At 47.2% G+C, this 21,538-nt stretch overlaps 2 protein-coding genes and 1 long non-coding RNA gene across 5 annotated transcripts in view; 1 reads left to right on the forward strand and 2 right to left on the reverse strand.

Annotated features, from left to right (window-relative positions):
* ptgfr (prostaglandin F receptor) overlaps positions 1-1,913 on the forward strand; it is a 37,960-nt gene extending 36,047 nt beyond the window's left edge. Inside the window, exon 3 of the mRNA XM_033029052.1 lies at positions 1,335-1,913. Coding sequence (XP_032884943.1) covers positions 1,335-1,619 — 285 coding nt within the window. The 3' untranslated portion in view covers positions 1,620-1,913. The remainder of the gene's footprint in view (positions 1-1,334) is intronic.
* Positions 1-9,204, reverse strand: part of LOC116978048 — a 28,903-nt gene extending 19,699 nt beyond the window's left edge. The window contains exon 1 of the long non-coding RNA XR_004413361.1: positions 8,623-9,204. This is a non-coding gene — a long non-coding RNA (uncharacterized LOC116978048). The remainder of the gene's footprint in view (positions 1-8,622) is intronic.
* Positions 9,205-9,318: 114 nt separating this feature from the next.
* The window catches only part of LOC116978047, a 91,603-nt gene continuing 79,383 nt past the window's right edge, over positions 9,319-21,538 (reverse strand). Inside the window, exons 2-9 of one of the 3 annotated variants that reach the window (XM_033029064.1) lie at positions 18,521-18,633; positions 18,071-18,181; positions 13,788-13,818; positions 12,830-12,856; positions 12,432-12,458; positions 10,573-10,663; positions 9,769-9,887; positions 9,319-9,480 (exon numbers count right to left, since the gene is read on the reverse strand). In XM_033029064.1, the coding sequence (XP_032884955.1) occupies positions 9,410-9,480; positions 9,769-9,887; positions 10,573-10,663; positions 12,432-12,458; positions 12,830-12,856; positions 13,788-13,818; positions 18,071-18,181; positions 18,521-18,633 (590 nt within the window). In that variant the 3' untranslated portion in view covers positions 9,319-9,409. The remainder of the gene's footprint in view (positions 9,481-9,768; positions 9,888-10,572; positions 10,664-12,431; positions 12,459-12,829; positions 12,857-13,787; positions 13,819-18,070; positions 18,182-18,520; positions 18,634-21,538) is intronic. The other 2 variants (XM_033029067.1, XM_033029057.1) reach the window with 2 other exon arrangements.

Here is a 21,538-nt window from a genome sequence, read left to right on the forward strand (position 1 = left end):
ATGGCCTACTCCTGCACCTATTTTCTACGTTTCTATGTTTCCATGTTTCTATACAGGATTGTAGGTTAATTGGCTTTGGTAAATTTAGTAAATTGTCCCTACTTGGTAGCAGAGTGCTAGTGTGCGGGGATCGCTGGTCGGTGCGGACTCGGTGGGCCGAAGGGCCTGTTTCAGTTGCTGTATCTCTAAACTAAATTTTAGCAAATTAGTTTAATTTGTCCTGTGTCCAGCATGGACATTGTGGGCCGAAGGGCCTGTTCCTGAGCCGCTCTGTATGTTTGTAGCTATATTAGGAATGTCAACTGAATTTGAATTGACTTCTGAAATTACGCAAGGATTTACTCGGATCCTGTTGTGACTCCGGGTAAACTGTAAAAACCAGGAATAAAACACGTTGTTTCCCTCTCTTCCGTTTCAGTGAAGATGTCAGAGCCTTGGCAACAAAGAGTTTGCAACTCCCAATATTCCAGATTTTCCTTTTCAAGGCCTTTAATTTAGACTAAGCATTTGAGAATGATACGTGACTAAAACTGGCTTTGGGATAACTTTCCCAAATTGCTTTACTACAGATTTTAGACTTTAGGGACACAGTGCGGAAACAGGCCCTTCGGCCCACCGGGTCCGTACTGTCCAGCGATCACCCCAAACACTAGCGCTATCCTACACTTCAGGGAGCTTTTTTAAACCATTTTACTGAAGCCAATTAATCTACAAACCATGTACGTCTTTGGAGTGTGGGAGGAGTCCGGAACACCCGGAGTAAACCCACGCAGGTCACGGGGAGAACGTGCAAACTCTCCGCGGACAGCACCCATAGTCAGGATCGAACCCGGGTCTCCGGTGCTGTGAGGCAGCAACTCTACCGCTGCGCCACCGTGCCGCCTTACGCCGGGCCACGGTTACTCCAGCACTTTGTCCCCTTTTGTGTAAACCAGCATCTGCAGTTCCTTGTTTCTGGCTTTCGTCAAGAGAGTCGAGAGTCAGGAGTGATTTATAGTCGTGTGTCCCGGATAGAAGAATGAGATTCTTGCTGTAGGATGCGACGCTGAAGGTGAATCATCGTTGGTAGACAAAATTGCTGGATAAACTCAGTGGGTGCGGCAGCAGCTATGGAGCGAAGGAAATAGGCAACGTTTCTGCATCAGTCTGAAGAAGGGTTTCGGCCCAAAACATTGCCTATTTCATTCACTCCTTAGATGCTGCCGCACCCGCTGAGTTTCTCCAGCAATTTTGTCTACCTTCGATTTTCCAGCATCTGCAGTTCCTTCTTGAACATGAATCATCATTGACCTTGGTAAAGGAGTTACATTCTCTTTCTTTCTCGTCTCATCCAGGTGACCACGGTGATGATAGGTTGTTCGCATGAGGGCCCTCAGACCAGAAGCTCGCTGCTCCTGGGAGTTCGAATGGCAGCTTGGAATCAGATCCTGGATCCCTGGGTCTACATCCTGCTTCGGAAGTCCATGCTGAGGAGGGGCTACGATGTTGTGCAGCTGTGCCGGGGGAAGCAAGACGTGGGACACTCCAGGTGGGACTGCAGCACCCTGGAAAGGTCCATCAAGTCGGCGGCGATGGAACGCTCGCTGGCCTCCATGCGAAGGCAATCGCAGAATACCTGAGCATCCCAGGGATGCTGGTTGACTTGTACATGAGTTATGCCAAGGCTTTGTAAGCTTTGGGTAGTAGACCCTATGGGACACACAGACTGGTCTTTGCAACCCTTTGTTGCACTAAAACCTTCCTTGTTGGTTCCTCCGACACGAGTCTTGGATCAGCGGCCAGGATATCAAGAGAAGATTTCGCAGTGGAGATGACGAAATGTGCCAGAAGGAACTGCAGATGCTGGCTTTAACTGGAGGACAGACACAAAATGCTGGAGTAACTCAGCGGGTCAGGCAGCATCTCTGGAGAAAGGGAATAGGTGACGTTTCGGGTCCAGACCCTTCGTCAGACTGGAGAGTCGGGGTGGAGAAGGGAAAACGAGAGATACAGACGGTGATATAGAGAGATATGGAACAAATTAATGAACGATATGCAAAAACGTAATGATGATAAAGGAGACAGGCCATTGTTCGCTGTGTGCTAGGTGATAACTAGTTACAGCCAATGAGACTCAACAAGATGACTTTGAAACCAGTACAACGACTTTGGTGGGGAGGGACGGAGAGAGGGGATACAAGGGTGACTTGAAGTACTCCAGCTTTTTGTGTCTATCACCTGAATATCAATGTAGTCACATAAACGCTGGAGGAACTCACCGGGCCAGGCAGCACGTCTGGAGAGAAGGAATAGGTGACGTTTCAGGCCAGGACCCTCCTCTCCCAGAAACACCATCTATTTCTTGACTCCAGAGGTGCTGCCTGACCTGCTGAGTTCCTCCAGCATTTTGTGTCTGTCATCGGTGTAAACCAGCATCTGCAGTTCCTTCTTACCGAACACCAATGGCTCTCTGCGTTGAGACAGCAGGAATGTTGATACATGTTTTATCCGTGACCTGCAACATGTATGAGAGCACGTACCCAAGCATGTTTTATCCGTGACCCTCAACATGTTTGGGACATGCACCCAATCATGTTTTATACATGATCTGCATGTATGACAGCATGTACCCAAGCATGTTATATATGTGACCTGTGACATGTATGAGAGCATGTTCCCAAGCATGTTTTATATATGATCTGCATGTATGGGAACATGTACCCAAGCATGTTTTATACATGATCTGCATGTATGACAGCATGTACCCAAGCATGTTATATATGTGACCCGCGACATGTATGGGAACATGGACCCAAGTATGTTTTATATATGATCTGCATCTATGGGAACATGGACCCAAGCATGTTTTATACGTGACATGTACCCAAGTGGGATTCATTAAGATTCAGAAACTGAACGTACCCATATGTTTTTATTTGTTAAATAAATTGCATGACTGGGATGTAAACGTACCTGATCCATGTAATCACTTTCTTTGGTTGATTTTGAGTTGTGTTAATACTTACGCACTCTTATCCCGGTGCCATGAATGGGCCACAACCATCAGAATCAGAATCAGAATCATATTTTATTAGCCAAGTATGTTTTGCAATATGCGAGGAATTTCATTTGCCGTACAGTCCATATCAATAAAAAGCAACAAAACACACAAAATACATTTTAACATAAACATCCACCACAGTGACTCCTCCACATTCCTCACTGTGATGGATGAAGGCGAAAAAAAGTTCAATCTCTTCCCTTGTTTGTTCTCCCGCGGTCGGGGGTCTCAAGTCTTCCGTTGACGGGGCGATCTTGGCTCCCGTAGCCGGCGGTCGGGCCCTCCGCGTCGGGGCGATCGAGCTCCCACATTGGGGGGGAATCTCAGCTCACCGCGCCGGGCGATCGGACCCTGGGTCGGGGACGGTCGAACCTCTTGCGACTTTTGAACATCCCGACATCGGTCTCTACCCGAGACTGCGAGCTCCTTGATGGTGAAATCCGCAGGCAGGTTGGAGCGTCGATCCCAGGCAAGGGATCGGCTCTGATGGTAAGTCCACATCCCCGCGGTGGGGCTCAAAGTCAGTCCCGAGCGAGGCAGCCAGCTCCATGATGTTAGGCCGCAGAGCGACCGGAGATACGATCCGGAAAACAATCGCATCTCCGGCAAGGTAAGAGATTGAGAAAAAAGTTCCCCCCTCCCCCACCCCCCACATAAAACAAACCAGAGAACATTAACACAAACTTTTAAAAACACATTAAAAGTAACAAAAAAGACAAAAAGACAGACAGACCGTTGGCGAGGCTGCCATTGCTGACGGCGCCACCCGGTGGACAATCTATGCAGAAACCTTGAGGGGGATCATTGCTGGCGGTAGAGTTACTGCCTCACAGCGCCAGAGACCCACGTTTGATCCTGATTACGGGCGCTGTCTGTGCGGAGTTTGCACGTTCTCCCTGTGACCGCGTGGGTTTTCTCCGGGTGCTCTGGTTTCCTCCCACACTCCAAAGACGCACAGCTTTGCAGGTTAATTGGCTTCCCTAAATTGTCCCCGGCGTGTGGGATAGAACTAGTGTACGGGGTGATTGGTGGCCAGCATGGACTCGGTGGGCCGAAGGGCCTGTTCGCACGCTCTATCTCAAAACTGAACTGAACTACAGTTTTCAATATGGACCATGGGTGGTACACAGTGGCGTAGGTAACAGAGCAACTGTCTCACAGCGGCAGAGACCCGGGTTCGATTCTGATATCAGGCAGCCCCTGTAGTCAGGATTGAACCCAGGTCTCTGACGCTGTAAGGCAGCAACTAACTCTACCGCTGCGCCACCGTGCCGCCCCACATTACCGTTGCTGGAGTGGATGGAGGGGGCTGAGAGGGTCTTGACAGGGGTATCCAAAATTATGCGGGGCATAGTATTCTTACTATTATTAAATTGTAAAAGGCCTGTCCCACTGTACGAGCTAATTCAAGAGTTCTCCCGAGTTTCCCCTGATTCAAATCGGAGATTTATGGTAATGGCCACTCGTAGGTACTCGGGGCTCTCGTGGACATTTTTCAGCATTATGAAAAATCTTCACGAGCTTACCGTGTTTCCCGAGTACCTGCCGTTAGCGTTACGAGCCGCAAAGAGACGTCCCCGAGCTCTGACGTACCCGCTACGTACATTCTATGTGCTTACCACGAGTTTGATTTTTTCTTAAACTCGGCAGATTTCTTGAATTACCTTGTACAGTGGGACAGGCCCTTAAGAAACCTTTCCCAACAGAAACCTTTTCTTATAGAAACATAGAAACATATAGAAATGTATGAAATTCTTAAGTGATTGGGACAGGCTAGAGGCAGGAAAAATGTTCCCGCTGTTGGGGGAATCCAGAACCAGGTGTCACACAGTTTTAGAATAAGGGGTAGGTCCATTTAGGACTGAGATGAGGAAAAACCTTTTCACCCAGAGAGATGTGAATCTTGGAATTCTCTGTCACAGAAGGGTCGCGGAGGCCAATTCACTGGATGTTTTCAAGAGAGAGTTAGATAGAGCTCTTCAGGCTAAAGGAATCAAGGGATATGGGGAGAAGGCAGGAACGGGGTACTGATTTTGGATGATCAGCCATGATCATATTGAATGGCAGTGCTGTTCTCGAAGGGCCGAATGGCCTACTCCTGCTCCTATTCTCTATGTTTCTATGTTTCTAAAAGCAGTGGTGTCTTAAACCAGTGGGCACGAGTCAAGGGCAAAGAGGAGGAGGATTAGTTGGGATCTGAGGAAGGACTTTTGCCAGAGTGTGGTTGGAATCTATGAACACATTGGCTGAGAGGATGGTGGAGGCGGACACTCACCTGTTTAAAAAAGATCAAGATGAACATTTAACTCACCAAGGCATAATTGGCCATGAAAATTTGGTAGGTCTAAATGAATATCAGAGAGTCAGTATGGACATGATGGGCTGAAGGGCCTGTTTCTGTGCTGTACGACTGTATGGCTGCCTGTGTCTATTCAGCCCGTTGTGTCCGTGTGAGCCGTCAAAGATTTATTCCACCCGATCTCACCTCCCGGTGATGTGAAGTTTGGTTGGTTGCAATGGAGCAACATTGGCAAGAGTAAATATCCAACAGAAAAAAATGCTTCATTATCAACACAAAGTGGTGGCGTAACTGGGCCGGTCAGACATCATCCCTGGAGAACATGGATAGGTGGCGTTTCAGGTCGGGGACCTTCTTCAACGAGACCTGGGTGTCATGGTACACCAGTCATTGAAAGTAGGAATGCAGGTGCAGCAGGCAGTGAAGAAAGTGAATGGTATGTTAGCATTCATAGCAAAAGGATTTGAGTATAGGAGCAGGGAGGTTCTACTGCAGTTGTACAGGTTTTGGTGAGACCACACCTGGAGCATTGCGTACAGTTTTGGTCTGCTAATCTGAGGAAGGACATTCTTGCCATAGAGGGAGTGCAGAGAAGGTTCACCAGACTGATTCCAGGGATGTCAAGACTTTCATATGAAGAAAGACTGGATAGACTCGGCTTGTACTCGCTAGAATTTAGAAGATTGAGGGGAGATCTAATAGAAACTTACAACATTCTTAATGGATTGGGCAGGCTAGATGCAGGAAGATTGTTCCCGATGTTGGGGAAGTCCAGGACAAGGGGTCACAGTTTAATGATAAGGGGGAAATCTTTTAGGACTGAGATAAGAACAACATTTTTCACACAGAGAGTGGTGAATCTCTGGAATTCTCTGCCACAGAAGGTAGTTGAGGCAAGTTCATTGGCTATATTTAAGAGGGAGTTAGATGTGGCCCTTGTGGCTAAAGGGATCAGGGGGTATGGAGAGAAGGCAGGTACAGGATACTGAGTTGGATGATCAGCCATGATCATATTGAATGGCGGCGCAGGCTCGAAGGGCCGAATGGCCTACTCCTGCACCTATTTTCTATGTTTCTATGAATAGAATGGGTCAGTCAGATGCAGGTCCCTGTGTCTCTGCTTCATTATCAGAGCCGCTTCCGCCATCTGCTGGTTGTTGGGTGGAATTACAGCAGGACTGGCTGGATATCCTGAATGTTAAGGGGCCGGTCCCACTTGGGCGACCTAATCTGCGAGTTTAGAAGAGTTTGCCCTCGACTCAAACCCGCAGCATGGTCGACACGTGGTCCTAGGAGGTCCCTGGAACGCACCTTCATGCTCGAGGGAAGTTCCCGCATATTCACGGCCTCAGCTAGGTTGTGGAAAAATGTTTCATCATGTTGAAATATTTTCCACAAGTAAAAATTGGTCGGCATGGTTCTTTTGAACTCGTAGTGCAGTGGAGTGGGGTCGCTATGTAGTTACAGGCAGTCGAGGGCAGCCGTAGGCTATCTCCTTCACTGACCGGGCATTTTAATTGGCTCATTGGAGATTTCACGACCAAGAAAAACCGACCGGTGGGTTAAATGCCCGCTAAACTTTATTAAACGTTGTCTCGCTTTTTAAAACGTGTCTGTCCCCCTTCTCTCTCCTTCTTCCCCCCCTCCCCGCTCTCTAAAGGACTCACCGTTACTGTGGAGCTGTCTTTTACCTTCCTGTTCATCGCGGGTGTGAATTTCAGACAGCACTCCCCGGCTTTCCCTGGCCCCCGCCTTTGCGATGTGTTTGTGTGTGTCTATGTGTTTGTGTCTACGTGTGTGTTTGTGTTTGCGCGTGTGTATGTGCCTGCCTGCGTGTTTGTGTGTGCATGTGTGTGTGCCCATGTGCGTATGTGTGTGTGCGTGTATGTGTGTGCGTGTTTGTGCCTGCCTGCGTGTTTGTGTGTGTGTGCGTATGTGTGCGTGCGTGTATGTGTGTGTGCGCGTCCGCGTATGTGTGCAGACGGTCGATCCAGCTCGCGGTTTCATCGCTGACGGTCGCTGATTGTGGACTTTAGAAGGGCACAACATCCGCCCACTGGGGATAAATGGGGCCACTGTGGATAGGGTGAGCAGCTTTAAATACCTGGGAGTCCATATCACAGAGGATCTGATGTGGACAACACACTCTGCAGCACTGGTGAGTAAGGCAAGGCAGCGCCTTTACCACCTCAGGCAGCTGAGGAAATTCAGAGTCTCTCTGAGGTTCCTTCAGTGCTTGTACTCTGGTGCAGTAGAACGCATCTTGTCTGGTAACATCTCGATCTGGTTTGGCAACAGCTCTGCCCAGGACAGGAAGGCTCTGCAGAGATTAGTACGTTCGGCCGAACGCACCATGGGAACTACCCTCTCGCCCCCCTGCAGGACCTATACACCAGGAGGTGCAGATCCAGAGCCTGCAAGATCATGAAGGACCCCTACCACCCCAGCAACGGTGTGAATGGGAGATCGCTGGTCGACACGGACTCGGTGGGACAAAGTTTTCATTCAAGATTATTCACAAAGAATCATTTAATATTACAGGTAAAAATCAATCCACTTAATTTAACAAAGGTCAAAGTAAGAGACAGGTACAAAATGCTGGAGTAACTCAGCGGGACAGGCAGCATCTCTGGAGAGAAGGAATGGGTGACGTTTCGGGTCGAGACCCTTCTTAAGACTTCGAAGTAAAATATATTATAAGACTTATGGAGACAGCTTGGAAACAGGCCCTTCGGCCCAACTTGCCCACGCCGACCAACATGTCCAATATTTAATATGTTTATGGGATAGGTTGAATTAGGCCATTCGGCCCATCAAGTCATGATTCACTCATGGCTGATCTATCTCTCCCTCCCAACCCATTCTCCTGCCTTCTCCCTTTAACCCATGACACCCGCACTAATTGTGGCGAAGAATTCCACAGATTCACCACCCTCTGGCTAAAGAAATTCCTCCTCATCTCCTTCCTAAAAGAACGTCCTTTAATTCTGAGGCTGTGACCTCTGGTCCTAGACTCTCCCACTAGTGGAAACATCCGTTCCACATCCACTCTATCCAGGCCTTTCATTGTTCAGTGAAGTTACAATGAGATCCCCCCCTCATTCTTCTAAACTCCAGCGAGTTCAGGCCCAGCACCGACAAACACTCATAATACGTTAACCCACTCATTCCTGGGATCGTTCTTGTAAACCTGCTCTGGACCCTCCCCAGAGCCGGCTCATCCTTCCTCAGGTATGGGGCTCACAATACTTGCGGGCAATTGGTGAGGGGGTGAATAATATACACTGATGTGGCCTCCACGGCCATCTGTGGCGAAGAATCCCACAGATTCACCACCCTCTGGCTAAAGAAATTCCTCCTCATCTCCTTCCTAAAGGAACGTGCTTACAACATCAACATACTTAATGTGAATGTTGAAGCTCCTTAAGTTTAATTAAAGGTTATGTTAGGGAGGAATGGAATTAAATATCATAATTCCAAGAATTATCCCTAGATGTACAAATTGCAATTCACAGTCTGGAGAAAAACCTGCCTCGCATTAAACAGTCCATGAGTGGGGAGAAGAAAATGTTTCTTTCCCGCAACAGCCAGGGACCATTTTAAATTAATTTTACAATATAACTACCAGGATATCCTGTGTATATATATCTTATTTATAAATCACACAATATATATAGTGCTTATAATATAAAAATACAAGGGGATTTATCCATAACAATTCTCTATCTCAACAATAGTCTCCCACTTATAAAACTTTGATTTATAATACATCTTGTTGATCGAGGACCAGAGGACATGGGTTTAAGGTGAGAGGGAGTGGGGGGGGGGGGGGAGAGAAAGATTTAATAGGAACCTGAGGGGCAACCTTTCCATACAAAGGGTGGTGGGTGTATGGAACGAGCTGCCAGAGGAGGTAGTTGAGGCTGGGACTATCCCAACACTTGGACAGATACATGGATAGGACAGGTTTGGAGGGATATGGGCCAAACGCGGGCAGGTGGGACTTGTGTTGATGGAGTTTGTTGGTCGGTGTGGGCAAGTTGGGCCGAAGGGAATGTTTCCACGCTGCATTATTCATCATCCTTTGAGCTTTCGAGAGTTTCCTGTCTCTCTCCGTCGCCACTTGGAACAAGTTTCATCGCTGTAGAAGAACAAAAAAGATTAGAATATTGAGAAGATATTTATTGCACTCCTCCCCTCTCTCCCCCATCTCCCTCCCTCCTCACCTCTCTCTCTCTCCCTCTCCCTATGTTCCAGGAGTATTTATGTGATAAGTTCTAGGAGCAGAATTAGGCCATTCAGCCCATCGAGTCCACTCTGCCATTCAATCATGGCTGATCTATCTCTCCCTCCCTCCCTCCCTCTCCCTCCCTCCCCTCCCAACCTCTCTCTCCCTCCTTCTCTCCCCACCTCTCTCTCTCCCTCTCACCTTCAGCTTCTGACGGTGTAGGTTGATCATTGGCCGTATCATCTGTGGGAATCCTGGTTTGTGGAGAGGAGACGGGGAGGAATCTCTTCAGGTAGCGGGCGGTGAATCTGCAGATGTTACTGCAACAGAAGGAGATGAGTGTTTATCGGGCGCTGGGCCTTTACTCGCTGGAGTTTAGAAGAGTCGAGATCAGTTTACGGCCCCGTATCTGAGGAAGGATGTGCTGGCTCTGGAGAGGGTCCAGAGGAGGTTTACAAGAACTATCCCGGGTTAACGTACGATGAGCGTTTGTCGGCACTGGGCCTGAACTCGCTGGAGTTTAGAAGAATGAGGGGGGGGGGGGAACCTAATTGAAACTTCATCCGAACAGTGAAAGGCCTGGATAGAGTGGATGTGGTGAGGATGTTTCCACTAGTGGGAGAGTCGAGGACCAGAGAGCACAGCCTCAGAATTAAAGGACACTCCTTTCGAAAGGAGATGAGGAGGAATTTCTTTAGCCAGAGGGTGGTGAATCTGTGGGATTCATTGCCACAGACGGCAGTGGAGGCCACAAGTCAATGGCTATTTTTAAGGCAGAGATAGATAGATTGTTGATTAGTGCGGGTGTCAGGGGTGATGGGGAGAAGGCAGGAGAATGGGGTCATGAGGGAGAGATAGATCAGCCATGATTGAATGGCGGAGTGGTCTCGATGGGACGAATGGCCTAATTCTGCTACAGGAACATGGAAAAGATTTAGAGAGAGGGGGGGGGGGGAGAGAGAGAGAGAAAGAAAGGGAGAGGGAGGGAGGGAGAGATAAACATACCTCCATTGAACACAGATAATGATAATGGTAATGATAACGATCATAACAGAGATCACAAAACCTAACGCACCCTTGGCAGCAGTCGATAAACCTGGATGGAAAAGATGGCTTCAATGTCTGATCACTCTTTTCCTTCCTCTCTCTCTCTCTCCCTCCCTCCCTATCTCCTCTCTCTCTGTGGATTGGCTACATAAGTTGGGAGGTCACATTGCAGTTGTACAAGACGTCGGTGAGGCCGCATTTAGAGTATTGAGTTCAGTTCTGGGCACCGTGTTACAGGAAATGTCGTCGAGCTGGAGAGGGCGCGGAGAAGATTTAAGAGGATGTTGCTGGGACTCGAGGGGCCTGAGCTACAGGGAGAGGTTGGGGCAGGCTGGGACTCTATTCCTTGAACTCTATTGTTTTTTACATACTTTTAAATCAAGAAATGAAGCTGTCCTTGTTTTAATAATCAAGTAGTACTGTAAAATATTATGTATAATGTTATAAAGGAGCATGCAACACTGCAAATAAAATACAGTATGTTTTTGCAGTAAATAAAACCTTTTTTTTGAAAATGTTTTGTGTGTTGATTTGATTGCCTGTTACTGTTCGACTGTGTTAGTGTGTGCGCATTAAAGATATGATGCAAAATAAAAGTCGCAAACTATGGAATACATATTTTTCAGTGTTGTTATCAAGGATAAGAAAGCAGTTCCAATTGTTTGATATTATTCATATGGAGGAGAAAATATAATTGCTCTAAAACCACCTTAATTTTGCAATCTCACTAATGATAATCCCCCCTCCTCCTTCCCCCTCTCTCCCCCCTCCCCTCCCTCTCTCACCCCCCTCTGTCTCAAACCCCCCCTTTCCCTCTCTCACATCCGCCCCTCCCTCCCCCTCCCACGCAGCGAGGCTCCGACTCCGCGCCGCAGACACCGCAGCCCCCCCCCCACCCGGCTCGGAGAAACGGGCACTCCCGCAACGCAACATTCAACTACCTACCTGGAGTAGACACCTCGGATCTTTGGTAGACAAGAGGCATCGAGGTGATTGTGTGGAATGCAAATGGAGATCTGAACCCGCCCGAGCCCACTGCGCACGTGCGGAGAGACAGCGTCACTTTGCGTCGCTACAGCTTCACCGGCTTCCCCCAACTGCGCACGCCCGGATGGTCACAACTATTTCCCCCAAAACTTCCAGCGGGCCGGAACCAGAATTTAGGGGAAATTTCCGTCAAAGTGGAAACGCTGAGAGCGCTCCAATTTGTTTTATTGGGGAAAAAACACCTTGGCCGGAGGCCCCATAGATTTTGAGGCCCTAGGCTTCAGCCTATGAGGCCTGTAGGTAAATCCGGCCCTGCCGAAGCCCACTAGATCTTGAGGCACTAAGCTTAAGCTTGTGAAGCGTATATGTAAATCCGGCCCTGCCCCTCATCCTCCTGCGCTCCAAGGAATAGTCTCAGCCTGCCCCAACCTCTCTCTCACTCTCTCTAGTTGTGTCTCGCTCTCTCCCTCCCTCCCTCCCGCACACACTCTCTCACGCATACACACTCTCTCTATCTCTCGCACGCATACACTCACACACTCTCTCTCTCTCTCTCTTCCTCTCTCTCACACGCATACACACACACTCTCTCTCTCTCTCCCCGCTTCTCTCACCTTAATCCTATGTCCTCTGGTCCTCAATTCCCCTACTCTGGGCACGAGACTCTGTGCGTCTACCCGATCTATTCCTCTCGTGATTTTGTACACCGCTATAAGAACACCCTCATCCTCCTGCCCTCCAAGGAAGGGAGTCCCAGCTGCCCCAACCTCTCCCTGTAGCTCAGGCCCCTCGAGTCCCGGCAACATCTTTGCAAATCTTTGTGAAGTTACCTGGATCATTTCTTTCTGTTCGAATAGCTGGAAAGAGAGGGGGAGAGGATTACATTGAGCAGGTACACAGAAACTACCTCAACTACCTCCTCCGGCAGCTCGTTCCATACACCCACCACCCTCTGTGGAAAAGTTGCCCCTCAGGTTCCTATTAAATCTTTTCCCCCCACCCCTCTCTCACCTTAAACCCATGTCCTCTGGTCCTCAATTCCCCTACTCTGGGCAAGAGACTCTGTGCGTCTACCCGATCCATTCCTCTCGTGATTTTGTACACCTCTATAAGATCACCCCTCATCCTCCTGCGCTCCAAGGAATAGAGTCCCAGCCTGCCGAACCTCTCCCTGTAGCTCGGGCCCCTCGAGTACCGACAACACCCTCGCAAATATTTGTGTAGTTACCTGTATCATTGCTTTCTGTTGGAATAGCTGGAAAGAGAGGGAGAGAGGATTACTTTGAGCAGGGGGAGAGGATTACATTCAGCCCACAAGGTATTAGACGTTGGGAGGTAAAGTTGCAGTTATACAAGATGTTGGTGAGGCCGCATTTAGAGCATTGAGTTCAGTTTTGCTTGCCCTGTTCTAGGAAGGATGTCTTTGAGTCCCAGATTGATACAGAGTGGAAACAGGCCCTTCGTCCCAACTTGTCCACGCTGGTCAACATGCCCCATCTACACTAGTCCCAACTGCCTGCGTTTGGCCCATATCCTTCCAAACCTGTCCTATCCATGTACCTGTCCAAGTGTTGTGATAGTCCCTGCCTCAACTACCTCCTCCGGCAGCTCGTTCCTTACACCCACCTACTTCTCTGTGGAAAAGTTGCCCCACAGGTTCCTATTAAATCTTTCTACCCCACCCCTCTCTCACCTTAAACCCATGTGTTCTGGTCCTCAATTCCCCTACTCTGGGCAGGAGACTATGTGCGTCTACCCGATCTATTCCCCTTGTGATTTTGTACACCTCTATAAGATCGCCCCTCATCCTCCTGCGCTCCAAGGAATAGAGTCCCAACCTGCCCCAACCTCTCCCTGTGGCTCAGGCCCCTCGAGTCACGGCACCATCCTCGTAAATCTTCTCCGCGCCGTTTCCAACTCGACGACATATTTCCTAAACACGGTGCCCAGAACTGAACATGCGGCCTCACCAACAATATTGTAAGCGTGAAAATCATCCATACTTGTATCATTGTAAATTGAGAGCCAGGAAAAAAAGCTGTCATGCATTAAAGTCTGAAGCGGGGAAGGAAAAAAAATGTTTCTTCCCTGCAGCATGCAGGAAACATTCTTAATAAATTATATAATATGATTAGCAGAACATACTCCATATTGCCATTAGCTATAAATGAAGATATTGGACCTACGTGTTAAAATTAGCCATTCTTCAGTGCCATTCTGTGAATAGAATTGAATGAGTTAATAACTTTGTAGAAAAATGAGAATGATATTCAATAATATGGCAACCGTTATTCATTAACCATTTCACAATACGTAACAGCATGCCATAACCTGAGAGATGGTGAATGGCCATGTAACCATATAACAATTACAGCACGGAAACAGGCCATCTCGGCCCTTCAAGTCCGTGCCGAACACTTATTTTCCCCAAGTCCCATCTACCTGCACTCAGACCATAACCCTCCATTCCTTTCCCGTCCATATACCTATCCAATTTATTTTTTAAATGATAAAATCGAACCTGTCTCCACCACTTCCACTGGAAGCTCATTCCACACAGCTACCACTCTCTGAGTAAAGAAGTTCCCCCTCATGTTACCCCTAAACTTCTGTCCCTTAATTCTCAAGTCATGTCCTCTTGTTTGAATCTTCCCTACTCTCAATGGGAAAAGCTCATCCACATCAACTCTGTCTATCCCTCTCATCATTTTAAAGACCTCTATCAAGTCCCCCCTTAACCTTCTGCGCTCCAAAGAATAAAGACTTGTTCAACCTTTTTCTGTAACTTAGTTGCTGAAACCCAGGCAACATTCTAGTAAATCTCCTCTGTTCTCTCTCTATTTTGTTGACATCCTTCCTATAATTAGGCGACCAAAATTGTGCACCATACTCCAGAATTGGCCTCACCAATGCCTTGTACAATTTTAACATTACATCCCAACTTCTATACTCAATGCTCTGATTTATAAAGGCTAGGACACCAAAAGCTTTCTTTACCACCCTATCTATATGAGATTCCACCTTCAGGGAACTATGCACAGTTATTCCTAGATCCATCAATTCGCTACCATTTACCATGCACGTCCTATTTTGATTTGTCCTGCCAAGATGTAGCACCTCACACTTATCAGCATTAAACTCCATCTGCCATCTTTCAGCCCACTCTTCCAAATGGCCTAAATCTCTCTGTGGACTTTGAAAATCTACTTCATTATCCACAACACCACCTATCTTAGTATCATCTGCATACTTACTAATCCAATTTACCACACATTCATCCAGATCATTGATGTACATGACAAACAACAGTGGACCCAACACAGATCCCTGAGGCACCCCACTAGTCACCGGCCTCCAACCTGACAACCAGCCATCCACTATTACTCTCTGGCATCTCCCAATCAGCCACTGTTGAATCCATCTTGCTACTCCACCATTAATACCCTTCAATTTCCCGAGTAACCTCTTCAAAAAATTCAAGAAGATTAGTCAAACATGACCTTCCAGGCACAAATCCATGTTGACTGTTCCTAATCAGATCCTGTTTGTCCAGATGCTTATATATATTATCTCTAAGTATCCTTTCCATTAATTTGCCCACCACTGACGTCAAACTAACAGGTCTATAATTGCTAGGTTTACTCTTAGAACCCTTTTTAAACAATGAAACAACATGCGCAAATACAATATTTTTCAAAAGTGTCAGTACTTCCTTTTTTTAAAATCTCATAGTTTCCATAGCTATACTTGTTTCCCTTACCTCACACAATTCAATATCCTTCTCCTTGGTGAATACCGAAGAAAAGAAATTGTTCAATATCTCCCCCATCTCTTTTGGCTCTGCAGATAGCTGTCCACTCTGACTCTCTCATAGACCAATTTTATCCCTCGTTATCCTTTTGCTATTAATATAGCTGTGGAAACCCTTTGGATTTACTTTCACCTTACTTGCCAAAGCAACCTCATATCTTCTTTTAGCTTTTCTAATTTATTTCTTAAGATTCTTTTTACATTCTTTATACTCCACAAGCACCTCATTTACTCCAAGCTGCCTATAATTATTGTAGATCTCTCTCTCTTTCCGAACCGTGTCCAATTTCCCTTGAAAACCATGGCTCTTTCCAATTTTTACTCTTTCCTTTCAACCGAACAGGGACATAAAGATTCTGTACTCTTAAAATGTCACCTTTAGATGTCCTCCATTTCTCTTCTACATCCTTCCCATAAAACAAAATGTCCCAATTTACTCCTTTTAAATCCTTTCGCATCTCCTCAAAGTTAGCCTTTCTCCAATCAAAAATCTCAACCCTAGGTCCAGTTCTGACCCTCTCCATAATTATATTGAAATTAATGGTATATCAAGGCTCTCGCTTAACTTATTTTCCCTGTTGCCAGCCAGGCAACCTCGGCAGCTTTTTAGGTTGCCAAATCACAGTTTAGGTGGCCATTTAAGACGGCTTGCATGACACGTGCGATAATGTGCTCGGACGAAGTGCGTAGTTACCAGTCGGAATTATGCTCAATGAAGCATTCACATATTATTTCTGCTTCAAATAAAGTCACAAACTAAACATATTCACCAATCAAGACATGATATATACCACACTGACATGCAGCAAAATTATAATACAGTATCTCATCTCTTTTTACACGTTGCAATGAATGCAATTTCTATTATTTCTTTCCACTTCCAAACAAAAATATGATTATTCAGCGTATGATCAACCTTGGTGAGACCAAGCGCAGGCTTGGCGATCGCTTCGCACAAAACCTCCACTCAGTTCGCAATAACCAACCTGATCTCCTGGTGGCTCAGCACTTCAACTCCCCCTCCCATTCCGAATCCGACCTTTCTGTCCTGGGCCTCCTCCATGGCCAGAGTGAGGCTCACTGCAAATTGGAGGAACAGCACCTCATATTTTGCTTGGGTAGTTCATACCCCAGTGGTATGAACATTGACTTCTCCAATTTCAGGTAGTCCTTGCTTTCTCCCTCCTTCCCCTCCCATTCCCAGCTCTCCCACAGCCTACTGTCCCTGCCTCTTCCTTTCTTTTTCCCGCCCCCCCACCCCTCCCGGCATCAGTCTGAAGAAGGGTCTCGACCCGAAACGGCGCCTATTTCCTTCGCTCCATAGATGCTGCCTCACCCGCTGAGTTTCTCCAACATTTTTGTCTACCCATTCACACAAGTTCTGTTATCCCACTTTCCTCACCCACTCCCTGCACATCAGGGGCAATTTTACAGAGACAAGTTAATCTACAGAGCCAATGCGTCTTTGGGCTGTGGGAGGAAACCCACACGCTTGCAGGGAGAATGTGCAAATTCAACACAAACAGTGCCCGAGAACAGGATCGAACACAGATCTCTGGTGTGTGAGGCAGCAAGTCCACCAGCTGTGCCACTATATTTTATTTTCCAACACACAAAAAATTATACGTTGATAACTTTGGTTACTAAAAAAAAAAGAAACTATCCATTTTCAGTCTTAAATCTGTAAGTGACGCTATGTCTCCCTTTACAGCTACTGTATGTTTTAATACCGATCAAGGCTATTGGGGCAGTACATTGGCCATAACGTTGCTGCCTAAAATTGCCAGAGACCCGGAATTGATCCTGAATATGGGAGCTGTCTGTATGGAGTTTTGTTTTCTCGTTTATAACATTGTTTACAGAGTACAATGTTTACATATTCTGTTGTGCTGCTGCAAGTAAGGATTTCATTGTTCTAACTGGGACGTGAGAGAATAAAACACTCTTGACCTACGTCGCTGATGTATGGGATAGAACTAGAGTACGGGTGATCGGTACTCGGCGTGGACTCGGTGGGCCGAAGGGCCTGTTTCCAACGCCGTATTTTGAAATTAAACTAAAAACACTAAAACCAGAGGAAATGTAAAGAAGGGTTTCTACCCGAAACGTCACCCAATTTTTTCTATCCAGAGATGCTGGCTGCTCCATGGAGTTCCCCCGCACAATTAAAGCATGGAATAGTCTTCACCCTACCATAGTTACCAACCAGATGCAACTACATTTAAGGTAGGAATTTTCTCCCCAAGAACCCTTTTTTGCTTAAGTCCAAGTCAAGAGTCAAGAGAGTTTTATTGTCATGTGTCCCAGATAGTACAATGAAATTCTTGCTTGCTGCAGCACAACAGTATATGTAAACATAATACAGAACAGGAGATAAAGGTTCAGTGTGTCTATATACTATAGACCATATATATACACACAATAAATAAACACATAAAATGCAATAGGCTGTTATTTTTCAGAGTTTGGGGTTTGGTGGTGGTGGGTCCACCAATTAAAATTCCATTTCGAATATTTTTGGAGGATCAGGAAACCAAGAAGAGTGACTCCATGGAGTTACTGCAGAGGGGAAGGGAGAGGGGGGAGAGAGGGAGGTAGAGAGTGGGGAGAGAGTGTGAGAGGAGAGGGAGAGATTGAATGATATTTAGTTATTACTTACATAAAAGCAACGATATAGAATAATATGGCAACCAGTAATCACTGCGGATTTTCCAAATATTACATTTATTATCGGTGGTTGACAACCTTCTTCATTTGCGACTACTGTTCCCTGGAGAGAGGGGGGAGAGAGAGAGAGAGGTATTAGTATCAGTTTCTCATACTCCCAAAATTGCTCACCCCCCCCTCTCTTCCCCTCACTCAGACCCCTCTCCCCCTCGCTGTCTCCCCCCTCTGTCTCCCCCCCCCCTCTCCCTCTCACTCACACCCCTCTCCCCCTCGCTCGCTCTTCCCCCTCTCCCCCCGTCTTCCCGTCACCAGCCCCCTCTCTCTCTCCCCTCTGTCCCCCTCTCACTCTCCCCTTTCTCTCCCTCTCCCCTTTCTCTCCCTCTCTCTCTCTCTCTCTCCCTCTCCCCTCCATCAAAGTTAAGCAGAGATAAAACATACTTACATTAATAGTCATTTCAGCTTCATGGCAAGTTTTTAAAGTTACGTTTAGTCCTATAGTTTGATTTTCTGAATCTCTACAGGTGTAATTTTGTTTCCTCTCCGGCAGGACATTTCCTAAATAAAAATAGTGGATTTGAGATGAGTCTAGTTTATTGTCCCGTGGAACAAGGTTCATTGAAAAGTGTTCTTGTTGCGGCAATCCAGTCCAATCCAATACAATACAATACAGTTTTATTCGTCACATTGCACATAAAGTGCAAGTGAAATGAATTTGCCAGCAGCGGTACAATGATAAAGAACACACAATAAAAATTTAACACAAACATCCACCACAGCATTGATTCGTCACTGTGGTGGAAGGCACAAACATTGGCCAGTCCTCCTCCATTTTCCCCCGTGGTCGGGACCTCAACCCTTCGCAGCCGCTGTCCAGATGTGCAGAGAAGGTAAAGTCTAGAGTCGGCTCTTCTCCACCGGAGACCGCGGCTTTAGGTTGGTGTAGGCCGCAGGCCGGCGGTCGAAGATTTAAAGTTTCCGCCGCAGCCAGAAGCACCGCAGACCGCAGGGCCGGCGGTCGAAGTCAAAGCTCCCCTCCAGGGATGATGGTAAGCAAAGATACTAGATACTTTAAATATATTTAAGACTAAAATAGATGGTTTTTTAGCTGCCAAGGGGATAAGGGGCTACGGGGAGAGGGCAGGGATATGGACCTAGGTATGGTTAGTATAGTAAGACCTGAGTGATCTCCTGGACAAGTGTCGATCGCCTGGATTGGGGTTGGAGAGGAATTTCCCGGATTTTTTTCCCGAATTGGACCTGGGTTTTTATCCGGTTTTTTGCCTCTCCCAGGAGATCACGAGGTTTTTGGGGTGGAGAGGGGTGATAGCGGTATAAAGGGGAGGGTAGTGTCTTGTGTTCTGTGTCTTGTGTCTACTGTTTGTGGGTAAGTGTGTCTGTTTAGTGTTCAGCCATGAGCGAATGGCGGTGCGGGCTCGACGGACCTGGTGGTCTACTCTCGCACCTACTTTCTATGTTTCTATGTTTCTAGAGGAGCTGCGTACGCCCGCCGAGACGCTGCGTACGCCCACAATGCGCCTGCAGGCATTGCCAGATTTTTCATGCAACCACGTTAACTTGCCTCTCACACACAGGCACACATTCATATAAATATATATATATAAGTTAAATTTAATTTTGTGCACAGTGTGTGTTAATGCAATGCAAGGGAAGCTGCACAATAGGGAGGTTTCACGGCAGTCGGGGTCACGACCCATGACCCATACTGTTGCTACGCTACTACAAATGGATTACACGCGATGTACTGCAGGTAGGCACTTACCATTGTTTCCAGCGTAGCGGGCCCGTTAAAACCCGCTGAAATTGTCAATTTTTGCGCTGTAAATAATTATGGAAATCGGGATAAGCGTGAGAGACATTTAGCCTACTTCAGAATTCCAAAAGTGAGGAGAAATGACGGTAGATAGAAACGAGAGCTGAAGGGACAACAACAGCTAGAGTGCTTGGCGAACATTAGCCGTTTGCTCACTGCATTTCATCAACTAAGGCATTATTTGTGTTTTTTCTTGATTCCTTTGGCATCTAAAAAGTTTCAGAAGTGATAAATCTGGCTGTAACTTTTTTTAAATCGCCCATGGTTCCCAAGTGGGTTTTTACATACAATATGAAAACGCATCTGAAGAAAAATTTACAGCCAGATTTATCACTTCTGAGAACTTTTAGATAACAAAGGAATCAAGAAAAAACACAAATAATGCCTTGGTACACAAAAATGCTGGAGAAACTCAGCGGGTGCAGCAGCATCTATGGAGCGAAGGAAATAGGTAACGTTTCGGGCCGAAACCCTTCTTCAGACCTCAGACCTCAGTCTGAAGAAGGGTTTCGGCCCGAAACATTACCTATTTCCTTCGCTCCATAGATGCTGTTGCACCCGCTGAGTTTCTCCAGCATTTTTGTGTACCTTCGATTTTCCAGCATCTGCAGTTCCTTCTTGAACACAAATAATGCCTTACTTGATGAAATGCAGTGAGCAAACGGGATAATTCCCAATATTTTCAATGTTTACCAAGCACTTTAGCTGCTGTTGTCCCTTCAGTTCTCGCTTCTCTATACCTTCATTTCGCTTCACGTTTGGAATTCTAAAGTTGGGTCCATGTCTCTCACACTTACCCCGACTCCCACAACTTTCTTCAGCGCAAAAATTCAACATTTTGGCGGTTTTTAACAGGTAGGAAAGTACACGTTTCTAGCATTAATAACATATACCGGAAGTGACGGATGTCTTCCAGTTGGATTTAGCGGCTACGTGCGTTGAGCCCTATGACCCAGTGACCTTTCGTGCAACCTCCCTATACAATGCAAGGGAAACCACGCAAAGGTGGCGGCTGGGGAGGGAAATGGGGGAAAACATTTACAATAAAATTAACTAAAATATGTGAGTTGAAAGATGAGCTAAATCAAACACTGTTCCCTACAACACTGATTACACCATAGATACTACAGGAGCTCCTCTAGGATCTTTGATGGTACGTCCACGCCGGGCCCGCGGTAGAAGTTGGCCGCTGGCCGGCCGATGGAGGTTCTTCTCCCCCCCCCCGGGATCCCGGGCTGCGGACACCGCGCCAGCTGGAGCTCTACAGACCGTGGCTTCAGGCTTCCGCTGCCAGGCCAGCGAAACGGAGCGCTCCCCTCCATCTAGGGCCCGCCGCTGAAGCCCCGGGCGCGTCTCCGGGAAAGGCCGCGCCGATCCTCGCTGTTAGGCCGCGGGGGAGCGGCCTGGAAAATGTCGCCTCTCTGTGGAGGACCGAAGCGGTTTCACCCCCCCCACACACACACACCCCCCCCCCCCACAAACACACACACCCCACACACACCACCCCCCCCACACACACCCCCCCCCACACACACACCCCACCCACACCCCCCCCCCACAAACACACACACCCCCCCACACACACACACACCCCACCCACACCCCCCCCCCCACAAACACACACACACC

This window comes from Amblyraja radiata, chromosome 10 (genome assembly GCF_010909765.2).
Source record: "Amblyraja radiata isolate CabotCenter1 chromosome 10, sAmbRad1.1.pri, whole genome shotgun sequence".
Lineage (NCBI taxonomy): Eukaryota > Metazoa > Chordata > Chondrichthyes > Rajiformes > Rajidae > Amblyraja > Amblyraja radiata.